The following is a 16177-nucleotide window of genomic DNA, read 5'->3' on the forward strand; positions in this document are numbered from 1 at the left end:
TTTTTACATAATCATGAAATAAATGGTTGATAAAATTAAATTTCTAATTTTTACTGGTTATTATTACACATATGAAGTATTGAAATACTTCTGAATGCACCATTTTATCAGAAAGACAACAGTGTACCTCGTTTACTTTAAAAATTATACATTACCCAAATGTTTACGATTAAAATTTTTAATTATATTTTTCTGAATTACTAACACAAGTAATTATGTAATGAACAGTTATTACTGCATGATTATAAATGTCACGATACCATGAAAACCCTTATAAACATGTGCATGAATTGAAAAATGAAAGAGTAAATGAATGAAGACAATATTAAAAATTTCTTATCTACGATCTCTATATCTATGATGATGATCACGGGAAGATCGATGATCACTATGTCGGCTATGACGACTCGCTGTTCTCCATAAAAATTCATCTACACTTCTTTCGTAACTTCGCTTTTCAAGCGCGGAAGCTGCTGCACTATAGTCCGGAGGCAATGGTAGACCATCGTAATACCTCGGTGGCGGTGGCGGTGGTGGTAAAGAATCATAAGGATGAGGTGCAGCATAAGGAGGTAATGGTGGTAATTGATGTTGCATAGTACGCATATAATCTGCGACATATGCTTCAGCTGCTGCAGCTACACCCAATCCAGGACTACCATATCCTCTGTGAAATTAATGATCATTAAGAACAATGCATTAAACTTATAACGATAATACATTTTGAGACAAGTATCGTACTTCGAATAGGGAGAATCGCTTCGATTAAACCAGCTAGTATATCGATGATGATGATGATGATCTCTCGATCCTCTGTGTTCGTTACCAGCTAAGTAAGATCCTCTAGCTAAAGAAGCTAACCGAGATCGTGAGGTTAAAAAAAGTCTACGTCCTCTGCCACCCCTTGATCGTAAAAATCTAGAACTATTATTAACAGGTCTATTATCTCGATATGAACGAGATTTCATTATATGTTTTGCCGCTTCTTTAGACTTTCTCAAAATTGGAGTCATTTCAATTCCTAAAACATTTATTGCTAATTAGAAATGATACATTCTCTCTTCTTCTTCTTGGTAAGAAATTGAGTATATAAATGTACCCTCATCCTCTGGGAATAGTCTGCACAATTCTTCTGCAACTTTTGGTTCAATTTCTTGTCCATCACGACCAATTTTTACCTGTTTACCATCATTCCATGGATTGTATAAATGCAATGTTGCTGTAAATGGTAATTCCTTTCTACATATCCAATCCACTTTAAACACACCACCCAGAGCTTTAGCAGACAACCCAGGTGGCAATACCTAAAATTCATGTGCATTTTTTCCTAACAACATGTACAATAATTTTCAAAATTATTTTGTTGCATGTACAAACCCAGGAAATTGGTGCTCCGTCTCTTCTAGATTCTGTACTAAGTCGAGCAAAACCAGCAAATTTTCCTGATTCTTTCACAGAAAACACAAGTAAGACATTTCTAGATTCTCTGTAAGCTTGATTTAGGTTGGCCTCATTTTGAGGTAACGTACTCCATACACCTTTAGCCTTTGATAGTGTAACATTTTCAGCATTGTTTGACTTGATGATGAAAAATCTAACAAAAAGAACTTTAAGACATGTTCTTGGCATTTAATTAATATGCTTATCTATAAATAAAATACTACTTCATATTTAAAAAAAAAAGGTTGAAATTTATTTTATACATAAAAGATATAAAAGAAAGAGGAAGTTGTATTTAAAAAGCAGCCAACCTTGCATCTCTGAATAAGTAATTTAATTTTGTAGCATAATCATAACTTTTAGCAATTCCTTTACTTTCCTTGGATCTTGCACGTTTTGTTTCAGGACTAGAAGATTTAGAATCTCTTGATCTAGCACGCTTCCCTCTATTTTTCCGATTTCGTTTATTATCTCCACGTGAGGATTTTGTTGAGACAGAACTTATACTGGGTTGACTAGAATCAGAATTTGAACTACTGGATGAAACCTCACTGCGTGTATCATAAGTTTCATCTGCAGCAATTTTTAATTCATCTACTATATCATTTTCTCCACAGCTCAGATTTAAGTTGTCTCCGTCCGTATTATTGTCCATAATTTCACTTTTTATTTGATATTCACTTTCACTAATGCTCAAAAGTATGTTGTCACTTGTCCCGTCATCCAGGCTTTGTATTTCTGGATTTTTCGGGCTTTCTTGTATGAAGCCAATGCAGTTCTGGCGCCTTTAAACCTTTTCTGAAACGCAAATATAAAAAATGGCTTACTAGACGGATATCCAGTATGCAATGGTATTTGTCCGAGTACAATATCATATTTGAACAGATCTTGTATGTCTTATGACAATTACACGGTAGGAAATAATGTAGTAACATTTTTGATATACAAGAAGAAAAGTTCAGAAGATTGCACATGAAATCCAATTTAAAGTCACTGTAGTAAAAGATTAAAAAGTCCATTTGTCAAAAACTTTGATGTCCTTATGTAGTTTAATTAAAACATTTATAAGTTTCTTAGAGGTTTCCAATATGTATCTACTATTACTGCAAGACTTCAAGTGTTTCTTGCTTCAGGTAGATATAAATTGTGCCTAATAGTGCTAAAGGGTTTGTTTTGTTTGAAACAATGTTTAGCAAAGGAAAAGTTCTCTTTTTTTTTTTTTAAACAATTCACGAATATATATGTCCTTGTATAAGTTAAAAATAAATAATATGCTTTAAACTGTAGAAATTTCCTTTCTTTAATTTAACAGAGTGTAGTACACAATTCTTGTTGCTCTATAAAACACGAGTATCTTTTTTGAACTTTGTATATGAAAGTTTATCATAAAGTTTATTGTAATCAGATGATCTTGCTAAAGTGTGCTTTTTAGCCTATTAATGTAGAAAGGCGAGGAATCTTCGAGTTTGTCTGTATTTCATGTAATAACACATCGTGTTTCTTTGACGTTTCTATACAGTCTTTTAAAACGCGAAGGCTATGCCTAAGAAAGTTCGTTGTAAATATTAATTAAATAGCAACATCAGCACCACAAAACATACTCAAAACCAACGTTTTTATCATTGATTTTATTGAAAAAGTTCATGTTTTGCAAACGTAAGTCTTTGACGTTATAAACCTCTTAGGCAGCTCGTACACACTTACGTGCACACTCGTTCTTCACTAACACACTTCGCACCTCACGCAAGAATGCTCAATGACTATCATGTGTTCAATAACTTTTTCTATTATTTTTCAACACGAAATACACAAAGACTTCCATAGGAAATTGTGTTTTTCTCAATGAAAACACAATAAACTATTATCTTCTCACGCAAGCATAAACGATGGCGTCCATTACGTGACGTGTTCCACCCGATCGATAGAAGCGATTTCAGATGGAAAATCCCTATAAAGAAATTCTAAGTGATTCTAAATAACCCTAGAACTCTTAACTCTTATTCTGTTTTTAATTTTTTATATTCTATTTACTTTCATTACATAAGTACACATGATCGAAATATTCTCTCAAATATATCAAATAAAAGAACTTAAAATTATAAAATACAAATTTGCTATATAAATGTTGAACAATTTTTAAATATATTATTGAAGTTTTCTTACTTAAAACTTATGTGCTACTTGTCTAACAATATCTCAAGCTATTTAAATATTAATTATCCTACATGCAGAAAAAATACTTTCTTTCTCTGTAGAATTTCTTTAATTAAAATCCCTATGATGGTGCATAATCGCCATCTTTAAAAAGGATGACGACCATCTTGGATCATTTTTCACGGGTTGTTGACACGGGTAGATCACAGCCGGTTGTGAAAGTGCTTCGCGATGTAATATTAATCATAATTAACTACCGTAAATAAGTAGTAATTATTTAGAAAACAGGATTAAAAGTGATATCAATTCAGGCGGTTTAGGTTATTGTACAAGTATTATTATAAATGAAGGTGTAAAAAAAATTGGTGGAAACAAGCGTCTGTCACGAATATAAGCAATTTTGACAGAGCTAAGCTTTAAGTTTTATTGTATGTATCTAAAAGTTTATTTTAAGAAAGTATTTTTTCGGTTGTGTTCCTTCATGTGAAAAAAAGGCCAAATTTTTGGAAGAAAGAAGATAAGAAACGTTACAAACACATCTTATAAAGGAAAATGGTTTCGTGCACATGGTGACACCTCTGGTTAGTTTATGCATTCTATAAACAATTTGTCATATTTTGTTTCGAAATAATTTCCTTTGATCATGTGTTTTATATTAATTATAAGTAAATATTGATCAAATAATTATGTGTTAAATAAAAAATTCCCTAATGATAAGTAGGTATTGTAAATTTTTGCAAGACTGAGATTCAATGGCTGTAACTTATAATGGCGAAATGCAACGTATCATTACTTGAATTTTTATAAACGTTCAGTATTAAAATTAAATTATTTATGTATTATAATAGCTATAGTTGTATTTTAATTGGTATATATGTAGGAGTTTTATTGATAGTACATATATATATATATATATAGATTTAAATAATATTCCGAATTAGTTTATTTACTAATGTTTATTTTTCAGTTAAGTTTGAATTATTATTACCGTGAGTATTGCTAGAAGAATTTTATTATACAAAATCTTTTTTTTTTAACACAGTACAAGTGTTTTATTAAAATAAATTATAATCAATATAATGGTTGATTTATTGCGCATTAATTATAAATTATATCAGCACAATATAATGGAAAAAATATTAAAATCAATAAAGAATATTGTCTTCATTTTTATTAAATTATTTCTATAATGAAACCATATATTTTATGTAAATTACATTTAAATTATAATTATACATAGAATACTCTGACATTTAAATATAAAAAGATTGAATTATTGATTTTGGATGATACATTTAAGATATTGTGAAAAGATTATATAAATAAGAGAAAGTTTACTGCATTAGCCTCATTGTTTATTTTAAGCTACATTTAACTTTGATCTATTATTACTAAGGTGTACATATTATGTATAAAGTATATAATATAAGATTATAATGTGTGCATACTTCCACTTTTCATACTTCAACTACAGAGAAAGGATTCAAGTATTGATTGCAGGAGCATGGTGTGCTATGGCAATAGGAGGAGGGTGAAACCCAGACAAGACCCCACCTCTGTATATTATGCCTTCCATTTAAGTTTGACTTAAATCATTTCAGACAATTGCACTTAAATATATATATATATAGTATATAACTTAATAAAATCTTTTAATCATAACAAAATGTATTCTGCAGTTAAAAGATATGTATGTTGAATATTTATAAGTCAATGACCCATATGAATGTTTAATAATTATAAACATTAGTCTCACATATAGATACAAATACCTTTATATATAAATGTAATTAGTGTCAAATTGTGATAGATGAATTATTTCATGTAAAATTAATTGTCCTTGCATTGTAACTTATGATATATCTGTTTCAGATCATTAAAAAGATGATAAATATAAAAAATATATGAATGACAATGGGCTGAAATATATCACACTATAAAACTTAATTTTTATATATGGGAGATACAGGTAATATTTAATTAAAACATTCTTTTTATCCACTAAAACACTGCAATTATGCACATACATACAATAATAGAAACTGATTTGCTGTTAAGGAACATTAATCATGGCAACAGTAGAAGAAAAGAAGAGAGTTGGTGGCTCAAAGGTTTCAGCCATTGCAAACATCTTTCAATCGAAACCTCAATTGGATAATTTAAGCCATAGAACAAATAACATTTTATCGGATGGTTTCAAGGAACCAACTGTACCTTTAAAAGAATCTCCTACACAGGTTACAGTTGTTAGGACAGAAAGTCACGTGGCTCGTTTTAATAACGCCCGTGCGCTTTTTGAAAAGCTTGGAGAAGAAAATAAACCACATAAACCGTAAGTGCATAATATAAAATGGAAAATAAATACCATAATAGATCGTCGAATTATTTGTAAGATATATTTTTTGTAGGGTGGACAGAATTACAAAACCTAGTAATTTACATGGTTTAAGATCACGTTCTAGTTCAGCAAATTCTGGATCAGGTTGTACATCTCCTGCGAGATCGCCCCGTCCTCGATCTCCATCACCTCCAGGAGCTAGAGATCACTTGAGTAATTGGAGTGCAAGTGTACCAGCTTTAAATGCTGAAAGGCATTTTGAAAATGGTCATAATCATGGTTTAGATAATTTGTCAGAGAAACATAAATCGCGCGCAGGACAAGGAAAATTTGAGAAAAATTATGGTAAAGAAAATCGTTTAGATGATCGTCCAGAAAAACCAGAGAAACCTGAAAGAAGGTTAAATTCAAAAGAATTAATTGAAAAACAGAAAAATTGGACTAGTCATTTCTCAAAAACTAGACCAAGCAGATATAATTCAGATCCAAATAGATCTGTGGTTCAGACTTCATTAAATCAAAGTGCAAATAAAGTTAGCGTAGAAGCTACTTCCGTAGGACATGTACAAAATGCGGTAAATACTGATAATGAAGTGAAAAGACCAACAGATATTTCTACTAATCCGGCTACAAGGTCTGCAAGCTTTTGCTCTACTAGATCGTCGGTCATATCTCCACCTCCACCTCCACCGCCAACAAGAAATTCTTCTGCTTCAAATGTAAGAAAAGAAAGGCCAGCTAGTATTGCAGCAGTATCTCCACCAGATATTCCTAGTAGCCCAGAATACGCTACTATAAATAAATATTTTGATACTTCACCAACTATACCTGAATATGCCGTTGTCCAGAAAAATACAAATGTACAAAACAAACATTTCCAAAGAAATCAAGAACAACGAGATGTTACAAAAAATGTCGTTACTCCAACGCCAGAAAGGACACAAGATGTGGTTGTACCGGAATATGCTGTGGTACAAAAGAATACTGCAGCCAAAATGCTTGCACGAAATATAGATGCATCGAAAAATGCTACCACACATTCAAAAGGTTTAAATAACACTGAAAACAGCGGTTTATCCTCTAAAAATACTCTTGCAAACTCAAGTATTGATATTTATTCACAAACAAAATCACATGTTTCCTCTCATGAGAGAAATTCTGATATATCTAGTCCGACAAGGAGTATGTCAATAGAGAATATTCCTAGTATTGCAGTGGAAAATAAACTAAAGAAAAGTAGTGACTTACTTGATACACCTGAGTATTTAAATTACCCTTCAAACGTTGTACGTTCACCACCTAAAACTTCTGAATGGAGAAACGAATGGTTAGCCAAAAATGATGAAATTTTAAAAAAAGCAACAGATCTGAAAGGTTCTAGGGAAGACGTAGACGCCAAAAATGAAATCGTTAGACCTGATCCAAGACCAGATTGGGCTAGGCCGTGTATAAATACTGTAAGGAAGAAAGATAGCTTGACGGATGAAGGGAAAATAGAGCCATCAAAATCTCCAGATCCAGAATTAAGACCACCTTCTGGAGGTACGGATAGCGCTTCTTCTAGTATGAGCTCCCCTAGCTCCCCTTCCAAGGATAGTAAAGAAGAGAAGGCAGATAAGGAAATGTCTGAAAAATTTCAAGCGGGTAGAGTATATGTAAATTATCAATAACATGATTTAACATCATCTATACGGATGTATGTAACAACAAATATATTTTATACACGTCTATAAAAAACATATATCAAAATTAGAAGTATAATTTGTTGATTAGATTTCGGTTTTTGTATCTTTTTTTATTTTTTTTTTTTATTTTTTTTTTTACAAACTTATTTAATTACTACAGAATATTTATTTCATAAAATATCGAAATTCTGCTCTTTTACTATGGCAATGTGCCAAAATTCTAAAAAGTAACAGTACAGGAGGAAACTTTCCTCTTTCCCTCTTTCCTCCTCTTCTTGATCTTAGTTCCACCTACTGGTTCAACAGTATTATTTATAGAAATGTCTGTGTATTCTGTTCTGCTTCTGTCTGGCTCTACTTTACACCATTCACTTCAGTAAAGTATTTTACAAATTTTAATAATTTTCTTATCAGTGATCATACAAAAAGAAATTGTTTATTAATAATTAATTACTATTTTCAAAATATTTCTTTCATAAGAAATGAGATTACATAAAATATAAGTTAGAAATAAACCAATTTAATTGGTTGAACATGATATGCATGATTTTATAAAATGAATTAAACTTCAGTGTATAGTACATTTCTTCAATCTGTTTTTAACAAATATTCTAAGAATGTTAATAATTTGAATTTAAATGCAGTGTTTACTTTGTTGAAGTGACATATTAAATAACCAAACCCCTTAATAATATAGTACAGATGTTTTCTGTGAAATATGTGACCCATTTGTATTAAAACCATATCAATATTATTGTCAACGATTACAAAAAAAAGAGAGGTATTCAGTCTTACACATTTGTACGTCTACTCTAATTCCGTGAATTGTTTATTAGTATATGCATACAAAAACACAAATATCATGTGTCTACGGCTACTTTGCATTGATTGTCGAGGTATTTTATAATGTCCTTTTTTGAAACATCTTTTATTTACATATTTTGTTATATATATTTTTTATTATAAGGAATGATTATACATTGTGATATTTTATTTTAAGGTCGTAATAGCTATGACTTACAACCTGAAGAACAAGAGAAACCTGCAATATACACAGAAAATATTTCTGAAAAGGATAGTTTAGAAAAAAATTCAAGATTTAATGAACCAGACACGACGACGGTAATTCGACGTTCTCACGTACGTGTCGATCTCCAAGCTGCTGGATTGGGGCAGCGACCACCATCTGTAGTTAGTTCAGATCAGGAATACCCACCTTTAGAACATAAGGATATACCAATACCTTCGCCATATGCAAAGAAAATGCAACAAAATCAAGAAATTACTACACAAAATAATGAAATTAAGCCTCAACTAAAAGCTGACGTAGAGGAAAATGCGTTAATAAAAGCTGATTCAAAAAGTTGCCATAATAAGATATCTCAAGATAGCAATCAAGATCATGTACGAGTAAATTCAATGATTACAGAAATAAATCAAAATATAGTCTTAGATAATAAGTCGAAATCAAACGCCGTCAATGAAAGGCATATATTTGCTGAAACTCTGTGTCAAAAAACAATGTCCAATGCCAAAAATGATCAAATCAAGATCTCTGTTCGAGAAAAATTAGCAAAGAATAAAGAAGAAGTATCTGGAAAACGTTCGAGTTTTGCCGAAGTCGATAATAAAGTAGATCAAACGGACAAAGCCGTGTTAAATACGAATCAGTCCTCGCTAAGTTCGAATATCCATAGTACTGAGAATTTATCAGAGAAACCTATTAATAAGGAAGTAGAATCAGATGAAACTGCACACTCAGAGAGTATGTCTAAATTTGTGTCAACAACTACTACTACTACTAGGAAAGAATATGTAACATTGGTAGGGGATACAGTACCATCATCTAAATCTAGTTCACAATCAGTAAGCAGTATTTTAAATAGAAATACAGAAGAATCTGATCAGCCACAAACAACATGGGAACAGGAAAAACAGAAAGCTGATCAACTAGCAAAATTAAGATTGCAAGAAAGTATTTCTACATGTACAGTTCAACAAACTATTGTATCTCAAAGTGTGTCACCTGCAATTACACCTCAACATGTAGAAAAGAAACAGCCAACTGAACATGTTGGATCTGAGGGTAGTGTTCATGATGATAGTGATTCTAGTGATACTAAAACTATTACCAATTTGGACGCTCCACTAATCGATACACAAAATGTTATTGAACAAAATAATTCTAAGACTATAATCGAAACTTCTTCCAAAACTATTATTAGTCAATCAATTCCCGTAACACCAGATACTATGACACCTGATGAAGCAGAAAATTTGTTAAGTTCTCGGTAAGTTCATAAATTAAGTAATTCATATTGTAAAATATATTCAGTTTTGCAAATAATGAAGCTGTTGTATATAAAAATTAATATGCTTAAGATTATACATAGTGCACTAAGTGTTCTAAATATATATATATATATATATATATATATTTTTTTTTTATATGAATCTCTGTATTTTATAATTGATATTTCTAGTTATTTAGCAAATAATTTTATAGCCACTTGCAAACAGCTTAATAATTCTTATTTCCTTACTTTATTAAATTCTAATGTTTTTCTTCTATTCATGTTTTATTTAAATGACTTCAAACAAACTTGTACCATACACGGACAAAATACAGCATCCTAGAAAAAAAGATAAGGTAAGTTAATTGTTGTATGATTAAATGTTTCGTTTATTGATCGTGCCTTGAATTGAGAAAAAAGCATCATGTATCATATGAAATAATCAATTAGACAAGGATCAGCTTTATTATCGGACGAGGAAGCACAAGAAATAGCAAGGCTACTATCACCTACTACGCATAATGAAGTTGTAAGTGAAGAAAATTCTATTGATAAAAGTAAAGAAATGGATAAAGAGAGAGAGAAAGATGATCAAGATAATACACCAGATTGGCTTTCCGATGTCCTGTCTGCTCCTGATACCAGTCTTATTAATAGCACCACTAATGATTATAGGTGAATCAGTTTGGTCTTTTATGTTTTTTGTGTTTGATATCAATATTTTGCAGCTAATTTTATGCATTTAGTTTGACTAATTTTAATTGCACACCTGTCATGTCATTTAGCCCAAAAATTATATAAACATTTAATCTTTGAAATTTTTAGTTTGTCCCACAGATCACGTAGCGATTTAACGATAGACTCGTTAACGGAAAGTCAAGTGGGTTCTGTAACGGGTAGCGAAAGTGGTTTACTTGGATCTGTTAGTAGTTTAAACGATACTCATGAAACTAACGATGAGACGGAAACTGAACAGCAAGATGAGTACATCCCCCCAACTCCAGGCAAAGTTGTAAGATTACAAATAAATAGGACTGCATTTTCACCTATTTATTTTAGGAATTAGATAAAGATTGTAATTTTTTATTTAGATACTCGTGGAAAATGGTGTACATTACTTTGAAGATGGTCATTTTTGGATGGAAGTTGCTGGAATACCAGAATCTGACGAGGAGAAGGAGGATTATCCGTCGAATATGCCTGTGAAAAAAATGACTAAAGTTTCATTTGATACGGGACCGATGAAAGTTTATTCAACACATTCGGTAAATGAATACGATCGTCGGAATGTCGATGTAGATCCTGTTGCTGCAAGTGCAGAGTATGAACTTGAGAAACGAGTTGAAAAGATGGAGGTGCCTATTGAAAAATTAATAAATATAATATTACATATACATGTATTACACCAGTACCTAAACTTCATAAAAAATTTATTAGGTATTTCCAGTAGAACTTATGAAAGGACCAGAAGGTCTTGGTTTAAGCATAATTGGAATGGGTGTTGGAGCAGATGCAGGACTTGAGAAATTGGGTATATTTGTGAAAACAATCACAGAAAAGGGTGCAGCTGCGCGAGAAGGCAGAATACAAGTAAACGATCAAATCGTTGAAGTGGATGGAAAATCTTTGGTTGGCGTTACACAAGCATATGCAGCTAGTGTTCTTCGTAATACTTCAGGTCTTGTGCGTTTTGTGATTGGTAGAGAACGCGATCCAGATTCAGAAGTAGCAATGTTAATTCGGCAAAGTCTTCAAGCAGATAAAGAAAGAGAACAGCAAGCTAACTCTGCTAGGTACGAATCAATTGATTTCAAGTCAACTTGGACTTATTAAAATATTTTTCAAATGGTTTCCCAATGATGACTTATCCTTGCTCGCTCATGTCTATGCCGACAACTTACGGCCACTTCAATGACGGCTTGAGGCCTCTTGGAGTACTGAGGAAATCAAAATATTAATTTAGTAATAATCAATAAATTGTTAAAATCATTTTTAGAAATTGCAAAATTAAATGTATTTATTGTTTCTGTACAGGAAACTTAACTTTTCGGATACTTCGCCTGATGGTCAACGAGGTAACGAGGAAGGTATTGGAAGTATGGGTGCAATACCAGGTTCACCAGCTATGTCATCGTGTTCGGAAGGAGAACCTCCGCACAGTCCGATAGAAAATTATTTAACTTCGGGTCGAAGTAGATCTCCTATTATCAGTAGTTCATCGATACCACCACATGCATCTGCCACTACACAAAGCGATGTTGACAGTTTGAGACTACTTTTACAAGAGGTATTGTATTTCTGTCAATAAAAAAGAAATACGTAGTATAAAATACGTGTGATGTATAATATTTAGTACTTATACTGACTGCTGATTTTAGTTGAAATATTTTTATATTTGTAAATTTTATTTTCTTATAAGCATAGTTAATGAGAGATCTGTGCTATAGTCTCATTAATTATCGTATGTTTAATTTTTTGATATTTTTTCCTCTTATAGTATTTTATACCGTGATAAAGTTATATTATTGAAAATATTATTAATATTTTGATGTAGAAATATCATAATTTAGTATTAGAGCGTATGTTGCATTACTTTATTATTAGATATATGTACGAAGATACGCACTATATTCTATTGTATATAAATGTATATACGTTACTTAAACTGTAATATATATTGCTTCTTTATGTATACGAGCATTTTTTCATAGGTTTATAAGTGTGAATATATTTTTGGTTTTGCTTATGCACTGTGTTCGTTGTTCACTGCTTGCAGAGTCAGTATAAACTAGCATTAGCAGATGGAGAGGTGGAAAAACTCAAAGCTAAGGTAATCAAATTGAACAAGAAATTTTATCATTTTAATAACCAAATACCATTTTTTAATGTGTAAATTAATGTATTCCTTGCTTGTGAAATGTTTGTCTTACATGCTTATATTTATAAATTTCTGTGCTGCTTTATATTATGTCATATAATACAAGATAATCTCATAGTTAGCTCGAGAAATATTAACTTGGATGTGTGCGTGAGTACGTATGTGTGCATACGTATTATTTAATCTGTGATGAAATTTATTGGAAATATTTTGTTTATAGCTCGTAGATTTAGAAAACAGCGGAGCTGGTAGTGAGGAATATGCAGCAAAATTACGTGAGTCCGGTTTACGACTTCACGAGTCTGAAAGAGCCTTAGGAGCCGCTAGACAGGATTTAGCAACGGCACGAGAAATGCTTTCACAAGCAACAGCACAAAATTCTGCTTTGCAACAAAAATACGCTCGAGCAAGAAGGGCTGCGCGCGAGTTACGCGCGGATATCGCAGCTAGGGACGAATTCTATCAACAATTATTACAAGAGAAAGACACAGAGTATAATGCTCTCGTTAAAAGTTTAAAAGATAGGGTATGTTGATACTTATCATCTTTTGAAAAGTATATAGATTAAAACATTTTGGTAGAAATAAATTACGAATAATTTTAGGTAATCACGTTGGAAGTTGAATTAACAGAAACACAAAGGAGGTTTGGATTGCCAGTAAGATTACCTTATGATGGAGCTACGGCTAGAATAGTTACGCCGCAACTAACCCGTCGGCAATTACCTCCACCTCCTTCATCAACTAGCTGTCAACTTTCAGACACAGAGACGTCAGATCTTAGTAGCCCAGACGACGGAGATAAAACAGCAACCGTGGAAAGAAAATTACCAATTCCATTACCAGTCAAGGAGGAATTAGATCGAGCAGTACCTGCTCATCGACTTCTTGATAACTCTGCTGGAAAAAGTAAGGCTGAACTTGCAAGTAGAGGAGGACTCGCAAATCGGCAACTTCCTAAACGATCTGGTGGCCTTAGTAATAGTAGTTCTGTACGTGCTCAATTTCAAAAATGTAGTACATAATAATTAACAAAAATCGTTTAATAATTTTATCTTCTAGGACTATGGATTGGATGAATCAGGTGACAATACCGATGAAGATTCATCTTCCAAATTACTTTCTCAAGATGCAAGCAGTAGATCTCCAAATGACTTGACATCGAAACAATCAAATTTGAGTTCCTATTCTAGTAGTTCTTCGATTAGTTCCCTAAAAAGTAAACATATGGAACCTGCTCATCCGACGGCAATTCGACACAGTACTATTAGTTCGCAAGTTAGAGCAATGACAGAACAGAGTTGGCCACAATCTCAAAAAAGTATATTTCTTTTTCTTTTGTAAATAATATGACCAATATTAGATATAAAATTTGTATTGATACTGTGTAGATCTAACTGGACCGCCAGCATCATTAGCTGAGCAATTGAAACAAGTATTAGCAGAAAGAGAAAGACGACTCGGCGGAAATGATATGTCTTCTTCAAGAGAAAGTTCCGGAGATTTTAGCGACTTAAATAATCCACATACCAATGATCCAGCTTTAGTTACTCATCATTTAGTGGAAGAAATACGACAAGCTGTAAACGAAGCCAATCAAAGAGGTAATATATCGTAGATTAAATCGGAACTTTCAAACAGATGTGTTTTTTTTTTTGTGTTTTCTTTTTTTTAATATTTTTAAGAAACATTACTTATCTTTCTAGTGAAAAAAGCCACTATTCCTTCATCAAATTTAATTGGTAGCGGTTCCACACCTTGGCATCATCCAGGTAGTTCACCTTCTAGTCTATCATCTGGTGGATCAGTGAGCCCACCTGCAGTTGATCCTAGTCCATCGAAAACAGGTATTTTAGGTATTCAAAATGCGATAGAAATTGCGAATTATTCATTATTTTAATTTCTACTCTTTGCTTTTATCGACATGTATAAACAAAGTTATGAATTTAGATACGAGTGAAGTTTGGATGCCTCCTCATCCAGGCGACTTTGGTTTAGGTGACAAAAAGTCCCACTTTTGGCAAAATGCACCAGTTGCTGATTGGTCCAAGGAACAAGTAAGTTTATCTGTTTAAAAAAATATATATACATATATATATATATATATATTATTGTCAATTAATAGAGGTTATTATATTTATTTCGGATTCGTAACTTAAAAAAATGGTGTTAGGTGTGTCAGTGGTTATCAGGAATTGGTTTGAAGCATTATGCATCACGTTTTTTGGAAACTGGAATTAACGGTGGAAATCTTTTGCGACTTGAATCTCGTGACCTGAAAGCTTTTGGTATTTGTCGCGAAGAAAAGTCTCATTTGAAACGGAAATTGAAGGAACTTAGGGCACAAGCAGACCGGGAACGTAAGGAAAGGAAGGAAATAGAACGAATGCGACGAAAAGCAGAGAAAGCTGCGCGAAAAAAATAGTTTGTTGTCCGTACATTGATGTACTTATGTCCTCTATAAAATGCAATAATATTGTACAAAATGGTTGGTAACATATGGAAGTCTTATGTACAATATTCCAGTGATGTTCGTAAAATATTTTCAATTTTTCCATCTACATTTAATTCTCTATTACGCATAAAACAGTCACAGTTTACTAAATGTTCTTGTTCGAATTTCTCGTTGTCCGAAATTTTAAACTTTGATCATTTATACTCAATTCTGATTTTCACACATTTGCATTTATTTATGATATATTTGTATCAGTGTTGGTTCACTGATCTAAATAGTATTTGGTATTAATTATTTATAAAGTGACAGTGAATACCAGTTCAAGAGATAGAATGTATGAATGTACTAGCATGCCTATTATGCCAGACGTATGTATGTGATATATATGTATAAAATTCAAGCCATTTAGGTAAATTGTAATAAAACTTGGATTATCTAGATTTTTTTAATAATTGTAAGTATACTTTTGTAGAGACATAAGTTTCACGTTACTAGAATACATAACTATTACTGTATTTATTTTTATCATCAGTTTTATCATGTAATAATTTTTCATAATGAAATAATATAATACGCTAGTATAGTAGAGACTTACAATTAGTATAAACTATTATTGAGGAAAAAAAGTGACTGTTCTCTACTATGTATGTACATCATGAACTTATCAACGAATTTGTAATTGTCAATACGGTGTGTGTTATAAATTCCATTGTAGATTGATCAAATTGCGAAATAGTTATTATATTCATCTATATTTATTCATTATCTATAAATTTGCTCAGTCTACAGTTTTCACCATTAGCAAATTATTAACTTCTTTAATCGATATTAATCGAAATAAAGTATTAATGTATTTCTATTATACTACCGTCTTGATGTTCGTATCGAAAACAAAATTTTTCTTCCTTTTTAATTATACGAAATTTATGTTCTT

At 31.8% G+C, this 16177-nt stretch overlaps 2 protein-coding genes across 14 annotated transcripts; one reads left to right on the forward strand and one right to left on the reverse strand.

Moving 5' to 3' along the window:
• Window positions 1-154: 154 nt before the first annotated feature.
• On the reverse strand, window positions 155-3347 carry Ythdc1 (YTH domain containing 1). Of its 3 annotated transcripts, none has more exons than XM_034329914.2 (6): window positions 3145-3347; window positions 1752-2238; window positions 1378-1594; window positions 1100-1304; window positions 742-1021; window positions 155-667 (listed from the first exon to the last, which is right to left on the reverse strand). In XM_034329914.2, exons 2-6 carry the CDS (start codon window positions 2093-2095, stop codon window positions 337-339), a joined length of 1377 nt encoding a protein of 458 aa, XP_034185805.1. In that variant the 5' UTR covers window positions 2096-2238; window positions 3145-3347; the 3' UTR covers window positions 155-336. The 3 variants fall into 3 exon arrangements, with proteins under 3 accessions (XP_034185805.1, XP_034185807.1, XP_034185808.1); XM_034329916.2 differs by having other exon boundaries at window positions 3119-3347; XM_034329917.2 differs by lacking the exon at window positions 3145-3347 and adding an exon at window positions 2351-3112.
• Window positions 3348-3757: 410 nt separating this feature from the next.
• On the forward strand, window positions 3758-16041 carry Spn (protein phosphatase 1 regulatory subunit spinophilin). Of its 11 annotated transcripts, none has more exons than XM_034330012.2 (19): window positions 3758-4175; window positions 5467-5563; window positions 5653-5926; window positions 6003-7576; window positions 8618-9908; window positions 10247-10267; window positions 10362-10586; window positions 10737-10923; window positions 11003-11266; window positions 11349-11704; window positions 11946-12198; window positions 12688-12741; window positions 13010-13315; window positions 13394-13780; window positions 13851-14109; window positions 14180-14392; window positions 14495-14644; window positions 14727-14845; window positions 14962-16041. In XM_034330012.2, exons 2-19 carry the CDS (start codon window positions 5551-5553, stop codon window positions 15211-15213), a joined length of 6198 nt encoding a protein of 2065 aa, XP_034185903.2. In that variant the 5' UTR covers window positions 3758-4175; window positions 5467-5550; the 3' UTR covers window positions 15214-16041. The 11 variants fall into 11 exon arrangements, with proteins under 11 accessions (XP_034185903.2, XP_034185905.2, XP_034185907.2 ...); XM_034330014.2 differs by having other exon boundaries at window positions 14739-14845; XM_034330016.2 differs by having other exon boundaries at window positions 14495-14635; window positions 14739-14845.
• Window positions 16042-16177: the final 136 nt, after the last annotated feature.

Source organism: Osmia lignaria, chromosome 2 (genome assembly GCF_051020975.1).
Source record: "Osmia lignaria lignaria isolate PbOS001 chromosome 2, iyOsmLign1, whole genome shotgun sequence".
NCBI lineage: Eukaryota > Metazoa > Arthropoda > Insecta > Hymenoptera > Megachilidae > Osmia > Osmia lignaria.

Excerpts from the sequence above, each read along its gene's own strand:
- Ythdc1 (XM_034329914.2), bottom strand. The coding sequence starts at position 2,095 with ATGGACAATAATACGGACGGAGACAACTTAAATCTGAGCTGTGGAGAA. Across the intron at positions 1,305-1,377 it reads ACGGAGCACCAATTTCCTGG|GTATTGCCACCTGGGTTGTC; the intron begins GTTTGTACATGC and ends CATGAATTTTAG. Across the intron at positions 1,022-1,099 it reads ACTATTCCCAGAGGATGAGG|GAATTGAAATGACTCCAATT; the intron begins GTACATTTATAT and ends TAAATGTTTTAG.
- Spn (XM_034330012.2), top strand. Across the intron at positions 10,587-10,736 it reads AGCACCACTAATGATTATAG|TTTGTCCCACAGATCACGTA; the intron begins GTGAATCAGTTT and ends TGAAATTTTTAG. Across the intron at positions 11,705-11,945 it reads CAGCAAGCTAACTCTGCTAG|GAAACTTAACTTTTCGGATA; the intron begins GTACGAATCAAT and ends GTTTCTGTACAG.